The sequence below is a fragment of the Diaporthe batatas genome (genome assembly GCF_019321695.1).
Source record: "Diaporthe batatas strain CRI 302-4 chromosome Unknown Contig00018, whole genome shotgun sequence".
Lineage (NCBI taxonomy): Eukaryota > Fungi > Ascomycota > Sordariomycetes > Diaporthales > Diaporthaceae > Diaporthe > Diaporthe batatas.
In genome coordinates, this window is record NW_025408565.1 from 565,689 (window position 1) to 580,081 (window position 14,393).

The following is a 14,393-nucleotide window of genomic DNA, read 5'->3' on the forward strand; positions in this document are numbered from 1 at the left end:
ATAAGTTTTTATTATTATAAATTAAAGATATATATTTACTATATAGTAATCTATTAGTTTTCTTAATAAATATCTTATTAATTAAAGTAATTATAAAGACTTTAATATTATAATATAGAAAATTAAAATCTTTATTTAATAAAAATAATTAAAATAACTCTTTTAAAACTATTAAATTTAATTAATTATAAAATAATTAAATATAATATTAATTATTATTATAACTCTTTAAATTATAAATTCTAATATTTTTAATAAAAATAATAATAAATATTTTTAAAGATAAAATTAATAAAAGAATACTTTAAATTATAAAAATATATAATAATTTTAATTAAAAATATATAATATACTTTATAAAGAATATTAAGTTATTATATATAAATATATTTTTAAGTTTTTATTTAGATTCTTTATTATTAAACTTTTAATAATAAAAATTTAATAAATAAAAGATTTATTTTATATAAATCTATTTAATATAAAGAAGCTATCTTTTATTAAATATAATAAATAGAATAATTAATAAAGTTTTATTTATATAGAGAATAAAAAAATTTATATAAAAGGAAGGTATAATAAAGGTTATAAATAGAAAGAAGAAGAAGGTAATAGAAGAATTAAGATAATAAAAGGTATTAAATATATTAAAAGTATAAGTAATAACTAAAGGGTAAGTAACTTAACTTTAATTAAATTTAAAAAAGATTTATTTAATAAAAGAAAGGAAAAAAGAAAAAAGTACTTATAACCTAAAGGAGTACTTTATTTATATTAAAGTTAACCCTATTAATAATTTATAAAACTACCTTTTCTCTCTTCTTATAAAACTATATAAACTCTCCTTTAAATAATAATATTAATTTAATAACTTTATTTACCTTTTAGTTAAACTTTTTAATTAAATATAATATTAATTTAATAAAGTTAAATAAATTAAAAGGTTTTTAATACTTTAATTATAACCTATTTATTACTTTTAATTATTTATATAATACCTTTTAGAAATATAAAAATCCTTATTTTATAAAAACCTTTATATTATCTATATTCTTTTATATATAATTTATTTATATTTTATTATTATAAGTAAATTAAAGAATAATAAATTTAAAAGAAGAGTTAAAAAGGAACTTTTATACCCTTTTAATATATTAATAAAGAGTAATAGCTTAAAGTTTATACTATATATTAATTTTAATACTCCTTTACCTTTTATTAAAAATAAAATAATCTTAATTAATAAATATTTATTATATACTTATTATAACTTTTTTATAATAATTTTACTAATAACTATTATAGAGTATAATATTTAAACTTAATAGATATTAAAAATTAAATTATATTTAAGTAAAGTAAAAATATTAACTTATTAAAGAACCTATTTAAGATCTAAGTTTTTATAAATAAACTTTAAATTTTAAAAATATAAAATATAAAAAAAAGTAATCCTTTTATTATAATATTAATAATATAAAGTTTAATTTAATAAAAATAATTATTAAGGAAGACTTTTTAAAAATTAATCTATACTTTAAATTTAAAAGTTTATAAGATTTAATAATCTCTATAAGTACTATTAAAGTTACCTCCTTCTTTTACTCTATAATTATAAAATCTTCTAACTATAAATAAAAAGTTAAAAAGTAATTATATTATTATACTTCTTTAATAATAACTTATTAACTTTTAAAATATTATTTATTTAATTAATTAACCTTTTAAATATAATATAAAACCTTTAAATATTTTTAATAAATTAAACTTATAAAAGTATATTAATTTATTATAACTTCCTTTTATTATTTTAATTATTAAATATTTACTATTTATAATTATAATTATTATATATTAAATATTATAAATACTTACTTTAATTTAAAGGTATAAAAAAACTTTATTATAATAAAAATATAAATATTAAAGTATTTAAAGTTAAGCTTTATTAAAAAAGTTAACTTAAAAAACTTTAAATTATATAAATAAAAGTTACTTTTAATTTTTAAATATAAATTATAAGTAATATATTATAAGTTATATTACTTTTTTAAAAAAGATTAAAGGATAAAAATTAAATATATAAAGATTAAATTAAGTTTAACCTTATTTAAAGATAGCTTTTAAATATAATAAAGGAAATTATTATAATCCTTATATAGATATTTATAATTTAATTAAAAATAAATGAAATTAAAAATAAGTTAATTCTTTAAGGAATTATTTAATTATTACTTTTAATAAAATAAAAAATTATAAAAATTAAAATTTTTTATAATAATAGATTATTAAATTTAGAATTAATAATATAAAAGATTAAAAAAAGAGATAACTTTTAAATAAAATAATTATAAAAGCTTAAAAGAATAATTTTTTAAATTAATTTATAATAACTAACTAACTATAAAATATTATAAACTTAAAATATAATAATATTATTAATTAAAAGATTATTTAAACTTATTATAAAAGATCTACTTAAATAAGTTTATATTTAAAGTATTAATTTTTTATAAAGGAACTCTTAATACTTTAAAGTTTAAATAGAAATTAGTTAATATTTCCTAATAATAATAAAGACTATTTAATATCCTTTTAATTAAAAATATAAAAACTATTAATTTAATATAAAGGTTAATTATAAAAATTAAAAAGGTTAAATTTAAAAATTAAAAATATAATTAAATTAATTATTATTAAATAAATTATAATATTATTAAAAGTAAGTTTTTATATTAATAATTTAATTAAAATATATATTTTAAAAAAGGTATAAAAATAAAAGGTTAATAAAATTAATAATAAATAGTAGTAAATAAATACTTAAGTAATTTATATTAATAAATAAATAAAAATAAAATAAAAGTAAAGGAACTCTTAATTAAATACTTTATTAATTTTAATAAACCTTTATATATTTAATTTATAAAGGTTTAAAAGGGTATATAATAAAATATAAAAAAAAAGTTATATAGAATTTTTAATAAAGAGCCTATAAGAGAGGTCTTCTTTTATTATTTTAGTTTTTTCTTAAAGAAATTAACTCTACTTTTTTTTTATTTTTAAGAATTCTTTTATTAAGTAATTTTATTCTTTATTCTCTCTCTAAACCTTTCTTTTCTTAAAATCTATTTATATACTAATCCTTTTATAAAAATTAAATAAAGCATTCCTTTAAAACTATTTACTTACTTTAATAGTTTATTTTATTATAATATAAAACTTAATAAACTAATTCTTCCTTATTAATATATTTATTATATAACTATTTAAATCTACCTTTATTAAATAAATTAAATATATTATAATGTTTATTTTAAATATATAGTTATTAATAGAATAATAATATTATAATAATAAACTTATTTAAAAGAAAGCCTTTTATATAAATTTTATAAAAGATTAAAACTTTTTAAAAATTAAATAAAGTTTATTTATTATATATTAAATAAATACTATATAAGAAAAGTAAAAGTTTAAGTATTTAAGAATTAAATCTTTCTTTTTTATATATATTACTTTATTATTAAAGATTTATCTATTTTTATATAATATATAAAGAATATAATAAAAGAGGGAGTTCTATAAAGGAAGCTAGTAACTCTACTATATATAGATAAGTTTAAGGATATATATTAAGTAATTATTAACTTTATATTTAAAGTATAAACTGATAGTTAGTTTAAAAGTTAAGAAGATAATAAATAGATAAATATATAGTTAAATAAAAAATATAATATAGCTAAAGCCGGTACGGGAAGGAATGGACTGATTACCACGCAGTTGATGCTTGAAAGAGCACTATGTTTGGAGGACACTCTTTGCCATCTCACTGGCCGCTTTGAAGAATAATTTCACTGAGCTCCGTACGCGTTAATAACGTTACTATGTCTTCTTGCTTAATAGTAATTGGCCCTTGATCCAAAAGCTGGAAGCACCCGTGGACTAGTTCTTACCCGGGGGGCAGGCCTTCCCTACCCCCCTACGCCAAGGGCGTAGGGGGTACCAAAACCCCGCAACAGCCAAAACCTCACAACACTTATACCTACCTATTTTTACTACTTTCCTCTATAAAATCCTACTTTTTAATTAAGTACATTTCCTTTATTAAATTTTATATAATAAAAAAATAAATACCTTTAAAATCCTTATTTTATAAAGATTAATAATAAAATACTTTTAAATTTTTAGGGTTAGGGTTTAAGATTTTAGTTTTTTTAGTTAAAGGTTTTTTAAAATTAATATATTCCTTTATAAATATTTTCTTTCTTAAAAAATAAAAATAATAAATTATTTTTAAAATTATTTTATTTATATAAATAATATTTTTAAAATTCCTCTTTTAAGATTAAGGTTATTATAATTTATTTTTTATAAAAGTTTTAATATAATAAATCTTTTAAAACTTTAATTTTTAATCTTTTATAATTAGATTTTAATTTTAAAAATATTTTTTTATATAAAAAGAATTTTATTAAAATTCTATAGGTATTACTTTTTATTATATAATTTATATAAAGAAATATATTAATTTTAAAAAACCTTTAACTAAAAAAACTAAAATCTTAAACCCTAACCCTAAAAATTTAAAAGTATTTTATTATTAATCTTTATAAAATAAGGATTTTAAAAATATTTATTTTTTTACTATATAAAATTTAATAAAGGAAATATACTTAATTAAAAAGTAGGATTTTATAAAGGAAAGTAGTAAAAATAGGTAGGTATAAGTGTTATGAGGTTTTAGCCGTTATGGGGTTTTATCACCCACTCCGCCAGGAGTGGGTAAGTAGAAGCCGAAGCCCACAGGTAGTCCGGACACAATCCCGTATGGGCAACCAGTCTATTAGTTTACTGGCTGTTTCGCCATCTTGGCATCAATCGCACTCGTGGGAGAACTGCCTCGTATTCCCCACCTCGCCGCCACACATTCCGCTGAACAAATTGGGAAGAAAAGGTTTTTGCCAAGCCTGCGGAGTCGCGTTGACAACGCCCATGACTACCGGCAAGTCCCTCGAAGTGTCCGAGAGGCTGGCCCCCGCAGCAGACGCCCCGAGCACACCAAACACCGCCGGTGGGCCAATGACACAAAGCTGCAATGGCTTATTGGACGTACAACACTGCCCAGGTACTCATTTCCGTTCCTTCAAGCATCGATTTCAAGTGTCATGCCATACGATCGCGGCAAGTTCCTGAACGAAATAGACAAGACATACATCCTCCGGTGAATAATGTTGCAATACGATTTTTCATGCGCACAGAGCAATGTAGTACAGAGTACATGGAACTCACAATGCCTCTTAGACTCGGGCTGTGCTATCATGAGCGCAAACCCCAGCATACAAGAACTTCATAAAGTATTGGCCAAGTATGATTTCCCACCTTGTTTGGAGTGACAAGACATGTTTATATTGACATGATGCGTAAGTGATTCGCCAACTGCAGTAGCATCTTTAGGTGTGGCTGTTCTGCGTCGATATTAGGAGTGGCACGCCAAGACGGAGTTTCTGGCTTGGGAGTGACATTCGGCTTTCAACATGGCGAGGTGCGGGGACCGTTTGAACGCGAATCTGAAGAGAGCTAATAAATGCGGGTCGAAGGAAAGGATATGAGTCGTAAGCATTTCCTCAGGGTCCCTAAGTTGTTTTCTAGGGATCTTCAGGTCTCTCAAATCATCCAACCCTCAAGTGTTTCGCCATGAGATTCGGAGTGCTTGGCATGGGCTTCGCATCCAGGGTCGCCCTCATGGCGACCCTGGTCATCGCAATGAGCATCCTGTTTGTGCCCATCGTTGGCGCCCAACGCCCTATGGAGAAGCTCGGGCGTGGTGTGGTGGCAGTTCGCGCCAGCACCGTAAATGTTCTCGTCTCTTGGCGCCTCCTCGGGCTCGACCCATCCGGCATTGGCTTCAACGTGTACCGAGCAACGGGTAGCGGCTCAGCCACTAAGCTGAACGGCAATGTCTTGACGGCTGGGACCAACTATCTCGACACGACTGCAAATCTGGCACAATCCAACACTTACCACGTTCGGCCCGTCGTGGGCGGCGGAGAGCAGGCGGCGAGCGGTACTTTCACATTGCCGGCCAACAAAGCGGTTGAACCGGTGGTTCGGATCCCAATCAAGGCTGGAAACGCGATCAAGTATGTCTGGGTGGGCGATTTCGACGGTGATGGAGAGTATGACTTCCTGGTGGGACGGCAGGGCACTAGGCAGAAGCTGGAGGCCTACCGCAGCGACGGGACATTCCTCTGGGATGTCGACATGGGGCCGAATAGTGAGAACCAGGATAACATCGAGCCGGGATCCTCGGCACTCTACCTGGGTCACTGGGACGGTGTCACTGTCTACGACTTGGACAGTGACGGACGTGCCGAGGTGGCGGTTCGGATTGCCAACGGGGTACGGTTTGGTGACGGGAACACATTCTCCGCGTCTAACAACAATCATCAATTCATCGCCATTCTGGACGGTCGTACGGGCGCTCTGCGTGCGAGTGCTCAAGTCCCCACGGACTACTTGGCCGACGGACCGCTCGCAGCGCGATTCGGAGTGGGCTACCTGGATGGGACTCGGCCGCATCTGGTGGCGTATATGAAGAACCGGATCGGCTCCGGAGACTTCAACTTGATGATGACTGCTTGGACCTTTAGTGGCAGTTCTGTCAACATGGCATGGAAGTGGCTCCGAGGTAGCCAAAATGCCCCTGACGGGCACAATACCCGTATCATTGACGTGGACGGTGATGGCCGGGACGAGATCAGCGAGATTGGGTTCATGCTCAATGGGAACGGCACCGTCCGCTATCTTATGGGGCCGAAGGGCATCGTGCATGGTGACAGATTTCACATCGCCAAGATGGATCCCAGCCGTGCCGGACTGCAAGGCTACGGCGTGCAACAAGATAACCCAAGCGGCCTCCACGAATACTACTACGACGCCCGCACTGGTGAATTGATATGGCAGCACACTGGGGCCCTGGCCGATGTCGGTCGAGGCATGGCAGGTGACATAGATCCACGCAGCCCGGGGATGGAGGTCTGGTCCTTCGAAGGCATCTACAACGCTCGCACCAACCAACTCACCGAGACCAACACCACGCTGCGTCCATGGCCACACCTCGGGCTGTGGTGGGATGGCGATGTGTTGATGGAGCTTTACAACGACGGCAAGTTCGAGAAGTGGGACTGGTTGAACCCAAAGACGACGAACAGTCTGCCGAGACTGCTTAGGATCTCGGACTTTGGCGCTATCAATGCGGACGGTGTCAATCCGGCGTTCCACGGGGATATTCTGGGGGATTGGCGCGAGGAGGTCATTGTCACCAACTCGGATTACAGCCAACTTATCATCTTCACCACGGACCGTCCATCTGACGTCCGGCTGTATACTCTACCACATAACCCTGCCTATCGCAACTGCATGACGCTCAAGGGTTACGTGCAGTCTCACCACCTGGACTACTTCCTTGGTCAAGGGATGACTACTCCCCCGCAGCCAAATATTCGTTACGCGGGGGCTTAGTGTCAATGACTCGATGAGGAATATCCAAGTAGTCTGATAGGGAGGTTATCGGGGTTAGTAGATGTGAATCTATTTATATTGAATTTGCTATCTGCGCAATCCAGGCTGTTACCACCGGCCTGGCGTAGGAAAAATGCGCAAAGTAGGATACGTAGGGGTCCAGAAATCATGAGCACAATCTGTTTCCCAGAAAATTCGTGATGCAACAGAGATAGAGATACTAGTATGCCCTTCTCATCGAAACACCAGCTGAACCACATCATCCTTGTAAGTAAGGCTGAGAAGACCCACCACCGAGAAAATCAATGAAGTCAACACAGCCCCTATGACCCTTCTGCCTAGCAAGCTCCTTCGCACTTTGGCATTCCTTGGCACTGAATCCAAGAGGGAGGACGGCATTCCAGAGCTGGCAAAGAACATCGATGCAACCACTCTCAGCCGCCGCCTCAAAAGCCGTTCGACCCCCAACCTTCGACTTTGGCATGAAGAGATCAGCCCCGTTGTCGAGCAGGAGCCTGACTATCTTGAGACTCCCACTTTTCGCCGCCAGCTGCAAGGCTGTTCCTCCGTGTCTCTCGGCCGCTGCGTCATTGACCCTCGCCCCCTCCTTGAGGAGGAACTCCACCATGCTATAGCTGCCAATCTCACAGGCGGCTTGCAGTGGTGTTTGCTTGATTCCGCGGCGTGCAGGGCGATTGATCTCGGCACCGTGTTCAATGAGCACGCGGGCGACTTGGAGATTCTTCGACTCGATGGCGAGATGCAGCGGCGTCTTTCGGAACCAAATCAACCCAGAGACGGTGGCGTGTTTGTATTCATATACTATCAGATTAGCATTGGCGCCTCTGCGTAACAATTCGCGTATTAGATCATAGTTCTGTGCTTTGCGATGCTGGATGGCGACTCCTAAAACCCTGGATCTGTGACCGAAACTGATTACGCCTGAGACTTTCGATTGGAAACTCCTTGCAAACATCGGTCCCCAGCTATTCACATCTACCCCTGCCTCGAGTAAAGACTCCATCAAAGGACGACTATCGAGTTCGATGGCTCGAGCGAGGAGTTGATAACCAAACCCAGGGAGGCCGTGCGGATATTGTGTTTTGAACTCAGATAGAAGATATTCGTACCCCACTGGATCATGGCTCATGACATATAGGAAAGCACAGTTGTCAGCTGATGGGGCGCCTTTAGAAATCAACAATCGAGCAATTTCGTAGTCGCCGATCTCAATAGCTGCCCGGAGAGGCGTTATTCCAGTTGGGTCGCGCGGCTCCGCCTCAGGTTTAGCTCCAAGGTCTAAGATTTGGGAAACAAAGTTCTTGTTCCTGGTTTTGACAGCTGCACCCAGTGGTGTCGCCTTGATCCCAAGGTTGAGGTCCGCGCCCAATTGCAACAAATCCTTAATCAGGCCGATGTCACACCAGGCAGCTGCAGCTTCGAGTGCCGACTTGTTATTAGGATGAGAAATAGACATCAATGTAATGTCACATTCAAGCATAGAATCAACAACACGTTGGTTGAAACGCTCCAGCGCAAGGATAAATGGATCGCCGTGCATGCGACTGAGCTTGGACGCGTCCATGTCTGCTCCAGCATCTAAGAGCATAAGCGCGGCGTCTGTTTCCTCATTCCGGATGGCAACTGCTAAGGCGAGCGCCAAACGCGATCCCTCATTGTCATTACAAGCATGGTCGAGTACCATTCTCAGGTAGGAGATGTTGCCGACTTCAGCTGCAGCAACAACAGCCGCATGGAAATGATGCTTATCAGAGAGTCGAGTATGTGCTCCAAGCCTTTCGACAGTTCTGATCAGATGGTCATTCCTGGATCGAATCCCCTCCGCGAGAGGCGTCCTGATCGGGGTGATCACATAGTCGTGGCTGTGATGCTGAATGCCCGGCAATATTTGTCGATCGTACCCACACTCATCATATAAATCTGGGCAACATTCCGAATTACAATCCTGCCAAGATGTCACAGGGTCACCAACTCGAGCCCCCTGATTGAGAAGAAACTCGACCAGTTCGTCACTGGAAGCCCTGATGGCTGCGGCCAGACCCGATTGTAGTTGCGATGTATGCTGCACGAGAAACATGACAAGATCCACATTCGCTCGTCTTGCCGCGTGGCAAAGCAGTTTCTCAATCAGTATGGGGTTCTCTGATACGCATTTTCCGCAACCCTGTGACATGGAACAGTGGGCGAACAAAGCTCTGACCATCCCATTCACGTTGCTGTTCTCCAAATAATGGACGGCACTGACGAGGAGCCATTGGCTCTGGAAGCACATCTGATGTCTGCTTGCTGACAGACGTGAAAGTAGCTCCTCGGCGATTGCCGTGTGGCCAGGGCCTGGCCGCATGGCGTCCTCGAGTAAGTCGATGTGGACTTCAGCGCCGGAATCAAGGAGCAACTTCAAAAGACAGGGGTTGACGGGTTCTGGCTCCCCGGGAGGCGAAGGCTGAAACGGATATTGACTCCCGTTGTCCCATCGACCAAGCGCAAGTCCAAGGGCTCCATCGTGATTCGATGCGTGTGTTTTGTTCGGATCTGCTCCCGCTGCCAGAAGGGTCCGCACCAGTTCCGTGTTTCGGAACTTCGAAGCCAGCTCAATCGGTGTATAATCGTCCTCTTCATACCTACAAACGACATCATCTGGATTGATGGCGATTCTTGGATTATACTTGGTATGGTGAATGATCGTAGTGACGGCGTTGGCGTCGCTGCCTTCGACTGCTGCCCGGAAGAAGCTATCTGCCAGCGGCTTTGCGACGCAGGGCTCTCCGCCTTTGATGATATCGAACAACTGGATGCGGATGTCATGATGGTCTCTGATCAGCTGCATGATAGAGGCCCGGGGGATATCACGGAGGCCAGCGAAGTTGTTCTTGAACGAGTAAAGCAAGGTCCTGAATAGGTCTGAGCTTTGGAAGGAACCCTTGGTGCTCAACGTTGAGTCAGAGTTTACTGATGATGGCGTCACGTCTTCTGGTACCAGTGATTCCAAGCTCTCAATAGTCTCTTCCACGCCTGGTATCTCTGCTTCTGTGGGTGCACCCGTTGTGTAGGACGATGTCGATCTGCTGTGCTGGACCAAAGACGTTATCAAAGTTCTGGCCCCGTCCAAGCGACTCGTTGTGATAGTTTCATCTCTTCCGAGGACTATTTGTTGGTCACTTGATTCAGAATGCGACGCAGAGATGGAGTTCGCGGTGGGGCCGGGACAGATCGCTGAGAGCCGGGACTGGCCATGGAGGTTGCTGGAGCTGGATGCCAGGTTGGTGAAAGGACAATCATCCACATCGAAGATGGGAAGTGTAAGAATCTCGTCGAGGTTAATGATGGGGCTGAATGGCTCATAGCCTGAGAAGGCGTCAGGACACGAAAGAGCGAGGTCCACTGGTTGCTCGTAATGCGATAGAGATGGATCTGTGCCTAACGGTGGTGTCTTAGGTCGAGTTCTGACATCAAGACTCGCGTCTACCGCAATGTGACTGTTTTTCCGGAGTATCACAGAAGTCGAACTTGAAGTCTCAACCTCAGATTCGGTGCTTTTTGTCCACTCGCCAGAGTCATCCAGGAACTCGACATGGGCTTGACGAGAAGCTGGCAGAGAGCCACCTGGAAACTACTGAGTCAACTTGGCTGCGCTCGCTACACCGCAAACCCTTGGTCATCTCACCTTTGCAACCAGCGCCTTGAATTCCGATGCGGTCAGACCTATAGCGTCTCCGTGCTCTGTCAATCTTGTTCTTGTTAAGGACTGAGCCAGAGATAGTGATCCGCACATCGCTCTTAGTCTGTCGAAGTCGGTCATATTGTGCAATGAGAGCCACCCATTCACTGCTTTTGAGATTCTTGGTGAACCCCCATTTCTTGAACTGCAGCTCGTACTGAGAGGGGCTAGGGTCATGCGTTAAAAAGTGGATTCGACAGAATTAGAGGCAGCCCTAACCTGGCGGAAAACCCGTGTCTCTGTCGCATCAGCTCAACAACACCTGGCTCATTGCCATCCTTTTTCCTATTCAAGAGGGGGCGTTTGTCCTTGCAGTACATTTCCTTTATAACATCCTTGTGTCGTTCCCAGTCTCCTTCAGATACCGGCTCAAAGGACGCCATTTCGAACTGGGAAGACGGCTTGCTGCGGATTGGGGGTATTCCGAGATTATGCTGCCACAGGTTATGCTCACAATAAGTGTATGGTCTACAAACTGGAAAAAGTTGATGGAATCGGAGCGTAGGGATCATCAGTCGGGGGAATCGGAGGAGGGGGACTCCCGGGATTTATGCGTTGGGATCGAGACATGAAAACACCAAACGAGCATTTGTTAGTTCAACTTTGCCACATGCAGCCAGCCACGCCCGCCGCACATGCGCTCAATAGACTGGCCAGATAAACAACTACCCCTCCAACTTGATTATTGCCGTCAGCAATCCTGCACCTCATGGTCTGGCCATTCTGGGGTAGTGCAAGGTTGTGATTGGTAGCAATGTGGGCGTGAGGCAGAATCTGTTCGTGGCTGAGCCGTGCAACCACGACATCGAATCCATGACCGAACTCTGCGCCCAAAATCTGCGCCCAAAATCTGTGCCCAAAATCTGTGCCCAAAATCAATGCCAAGCCTGTAAGCGGACCAAGTGGTCAACATGTCCAATGCTACCCCGCTTTGCTGTTGTATTAGAAGGACAATCCAACACACACGATCGGAATAAGATCATCAATGTACCGTGACTAGGAATAATGCCATTTAAAGTGGTGTGGAATTGCATATTTCACTTGCAGGAAGGCTAGAAGAAACAACTATGAGCGGTTGTGTTTTCCACCAACCTATCAAAACCTATGCGTTGCTTTACCTACATCCAACCCTATTATAGTCTAGTCACCATAAAAGTCCCTAGAGACGAGCGGATGAAATTTTGACATTCAATAAATGCAACTATACCTACCCGGGGTCAGATATTCGCCGCCTTACGGCGTAGGGGGTAATCGAAGGTCTCACCACCGGGTAGCTCCGTAAGTGGGAGCCGAAGCCAGCGGGTAGTCTTAGACACTTCATTTGGGTTTTATTCCGCCGCGGCAGAAAGGTCGAGAATTCCAGGAAACATCCCTGACCACCGTATAATGCCTCTCGACTTCATAACCTCATCGTCAATCTCATAAAACACCCCATCTTGAACGCCTTCACGTTTCCACTCTTCGTACCACTCCGCCCATCCCTCACGTCTGCACGCTTCCTCCCACTCCACCCATTCTTGAGCAACCCCACTGCCAGATGCGAGCTCTCGGGCCTGCTCATACGATGCATAGCCGAGGGCCAGGGCGGTGACGCGATCAACCTCTGCCTGCACTATGCGAAGCGGCGCCAGAGTGCTAGCAATGTGCGCTTTCAAGCGTATCTCCGCTTGAGGGTGGGGACTCCATTCGGGGCAGCGAAAAACTTCCGGTAAAGCAAGGCACATTTCGTACGCTATCAAGGCAGATTCGATGCGCGGCGTTGTTCGTATGACCCATTCACGGTTTGGAAGATTTTCAAGTTCGGGGTGCCCTGCTTCAAATTCCAGACCAATTTCCGAACTCAAGACGATGGCTTCATATAGTTTAACCATACATTGGTTCAAGTACCGTTTGTCGTCTTCGGTTTTGCGCCGCGCCCATTCTACCGCATCCCATTTCCAGGTCATTTGTGTCCATCGATGTAAGACCTTGTGGAAAGGCAGGGTGAGCTCCTCAGGATTTATCGAGCCGATTCCACGAATCTGTTTGTGCAGGTGGTACACATCATTCAGTTCGGTCAGAAGCTCTATAGCATCCGTGTCAAACTGAGACGCGAAGTCCCTCGAAGCAGTTTCGGCGAGGACTCTGCACAATCCGACAGATGACCCCTGCAATGACAAGTTTCCACACTCACGCAGATATCTTCTGAAAGGCTGGAGGGCTCGCTCGTGCACCGTATGTCTCGTTAAGAAGGCAGGAGTTATCCCTCCCTCATGGAAGTTGCTGGTGAACGCCAGTGTCTGCCGGGGGTCATCTAGATCCAGTGGCGGCTTGATGGAGAAAGTTGTGTCTCCCATGATAGCACGGCAGAAGGTTGGAACGTCCCTTTCGCAGAGAACGAACACTAAAGGCCGCCGCGAAGTCATCCAATCTCCTTGTTGAGAACCATGTACTAGGTCATCTATCAGCGATTTATCCACTTTCTGACGCGTTCAGCCCGACTACGAGCCAGTCGGGGGAAGTTTTTATGGACCACCTATTTGTGAAAAGGACTTACGTTCATAACTCATCATACAGAGGTTGCTGTACTTCGCATCAATCAGACACAGCGCACATGAAGCGACACGGAGAGCAAGCTCGTCGCATGAGAAAGTGACCTTCAGAAGACGGCCGTGGCGCAGAAAAACCTCTTTGCCCTCGGAAAACATCTGGCGACTGGTCAAGAGAATGTTTGTCTCGACTTTATGCCTGGCATTGATTCGTCTCAGGATACGTTCGATGCGGTTGTCTCGAGTCGGCGGTCGGTGTCTTGACCAGGTGTGGGTCGTTACTTTTGAGCAATCCAGCTGCTCGCGCAAGCTGGGGGTCGGAAAGTCGAGCAGGACCTCGGCATTAATTTGATCCCGGATTTCGCGAGGGCATTGCAACAGACGGGAAGCTTGACCATCGCGTTTTTGTCTTTTGGCCATGATTGCACCAGTGTCGGAGATGCGCAAGGTGGCGGTATGGTAGTTCGCAAAGATTGAAAGTCCGTATCACGGAATGTAGGAATGGAAGGGTTGGTGTCCTGGGTCTTTAATTTACGGACCGGCCAATAGATGTCATTTTGGAGCAAGTTGATGTAGCGAATAACGCTTTGTGCGGCGGCTTG

At 39.7% G+C, this 14,393-nt stretch overlaps 2 protein-coding genes across 2 annotated transcripts; one reads left to right on the forward strand and one right to left on the reverse strand.

The window, feature by feature from the left end:
* Positions 1-7,149: 7,149 nt before the first annotated feature.
* On the forward strand, positions 7,150-7,524 carry KVR01_012221 (uncharacterized protein; the record flags this gene model as incomplete). Its single annotated transcript, XM_044792502.1, has 1 exon — positions 7,150-7,524. The coding sequence occupies one exon, from the start codon at positions 7,150-7,152 to the stop codon at positions 7,522-7,524; it is 375 nt and encodes a 124-aa protein (XP_044638799.1).
* Positions 7,525-7,578: 54 nt separating this feature from the next.
* On the reverse strand, positions 7,579-11,880 carry KVR01_012163 (uncharacterized protein). Its single transcript, XM_044792996.1, has 3 exons — positions 11,483-11,880; positions 11,210-11,430; positions 7,579-11,148 (listed from the first exon to the last, which is right to left on the reverse strand). Exons 1-3 carry the CDS (start codon positions 11,773-11,775, stop codon positions 7,784-7,786), a joined length of 3,879 nt encoding a protein of 1,292 aa, XP_044638741.1. The 5' UTR covers positions 11,776-11,880; the 3' UTR covers positions 7,579-7,783.
* Positions 11,881-14,393: the final 2,513 nt, after the last annotated feature.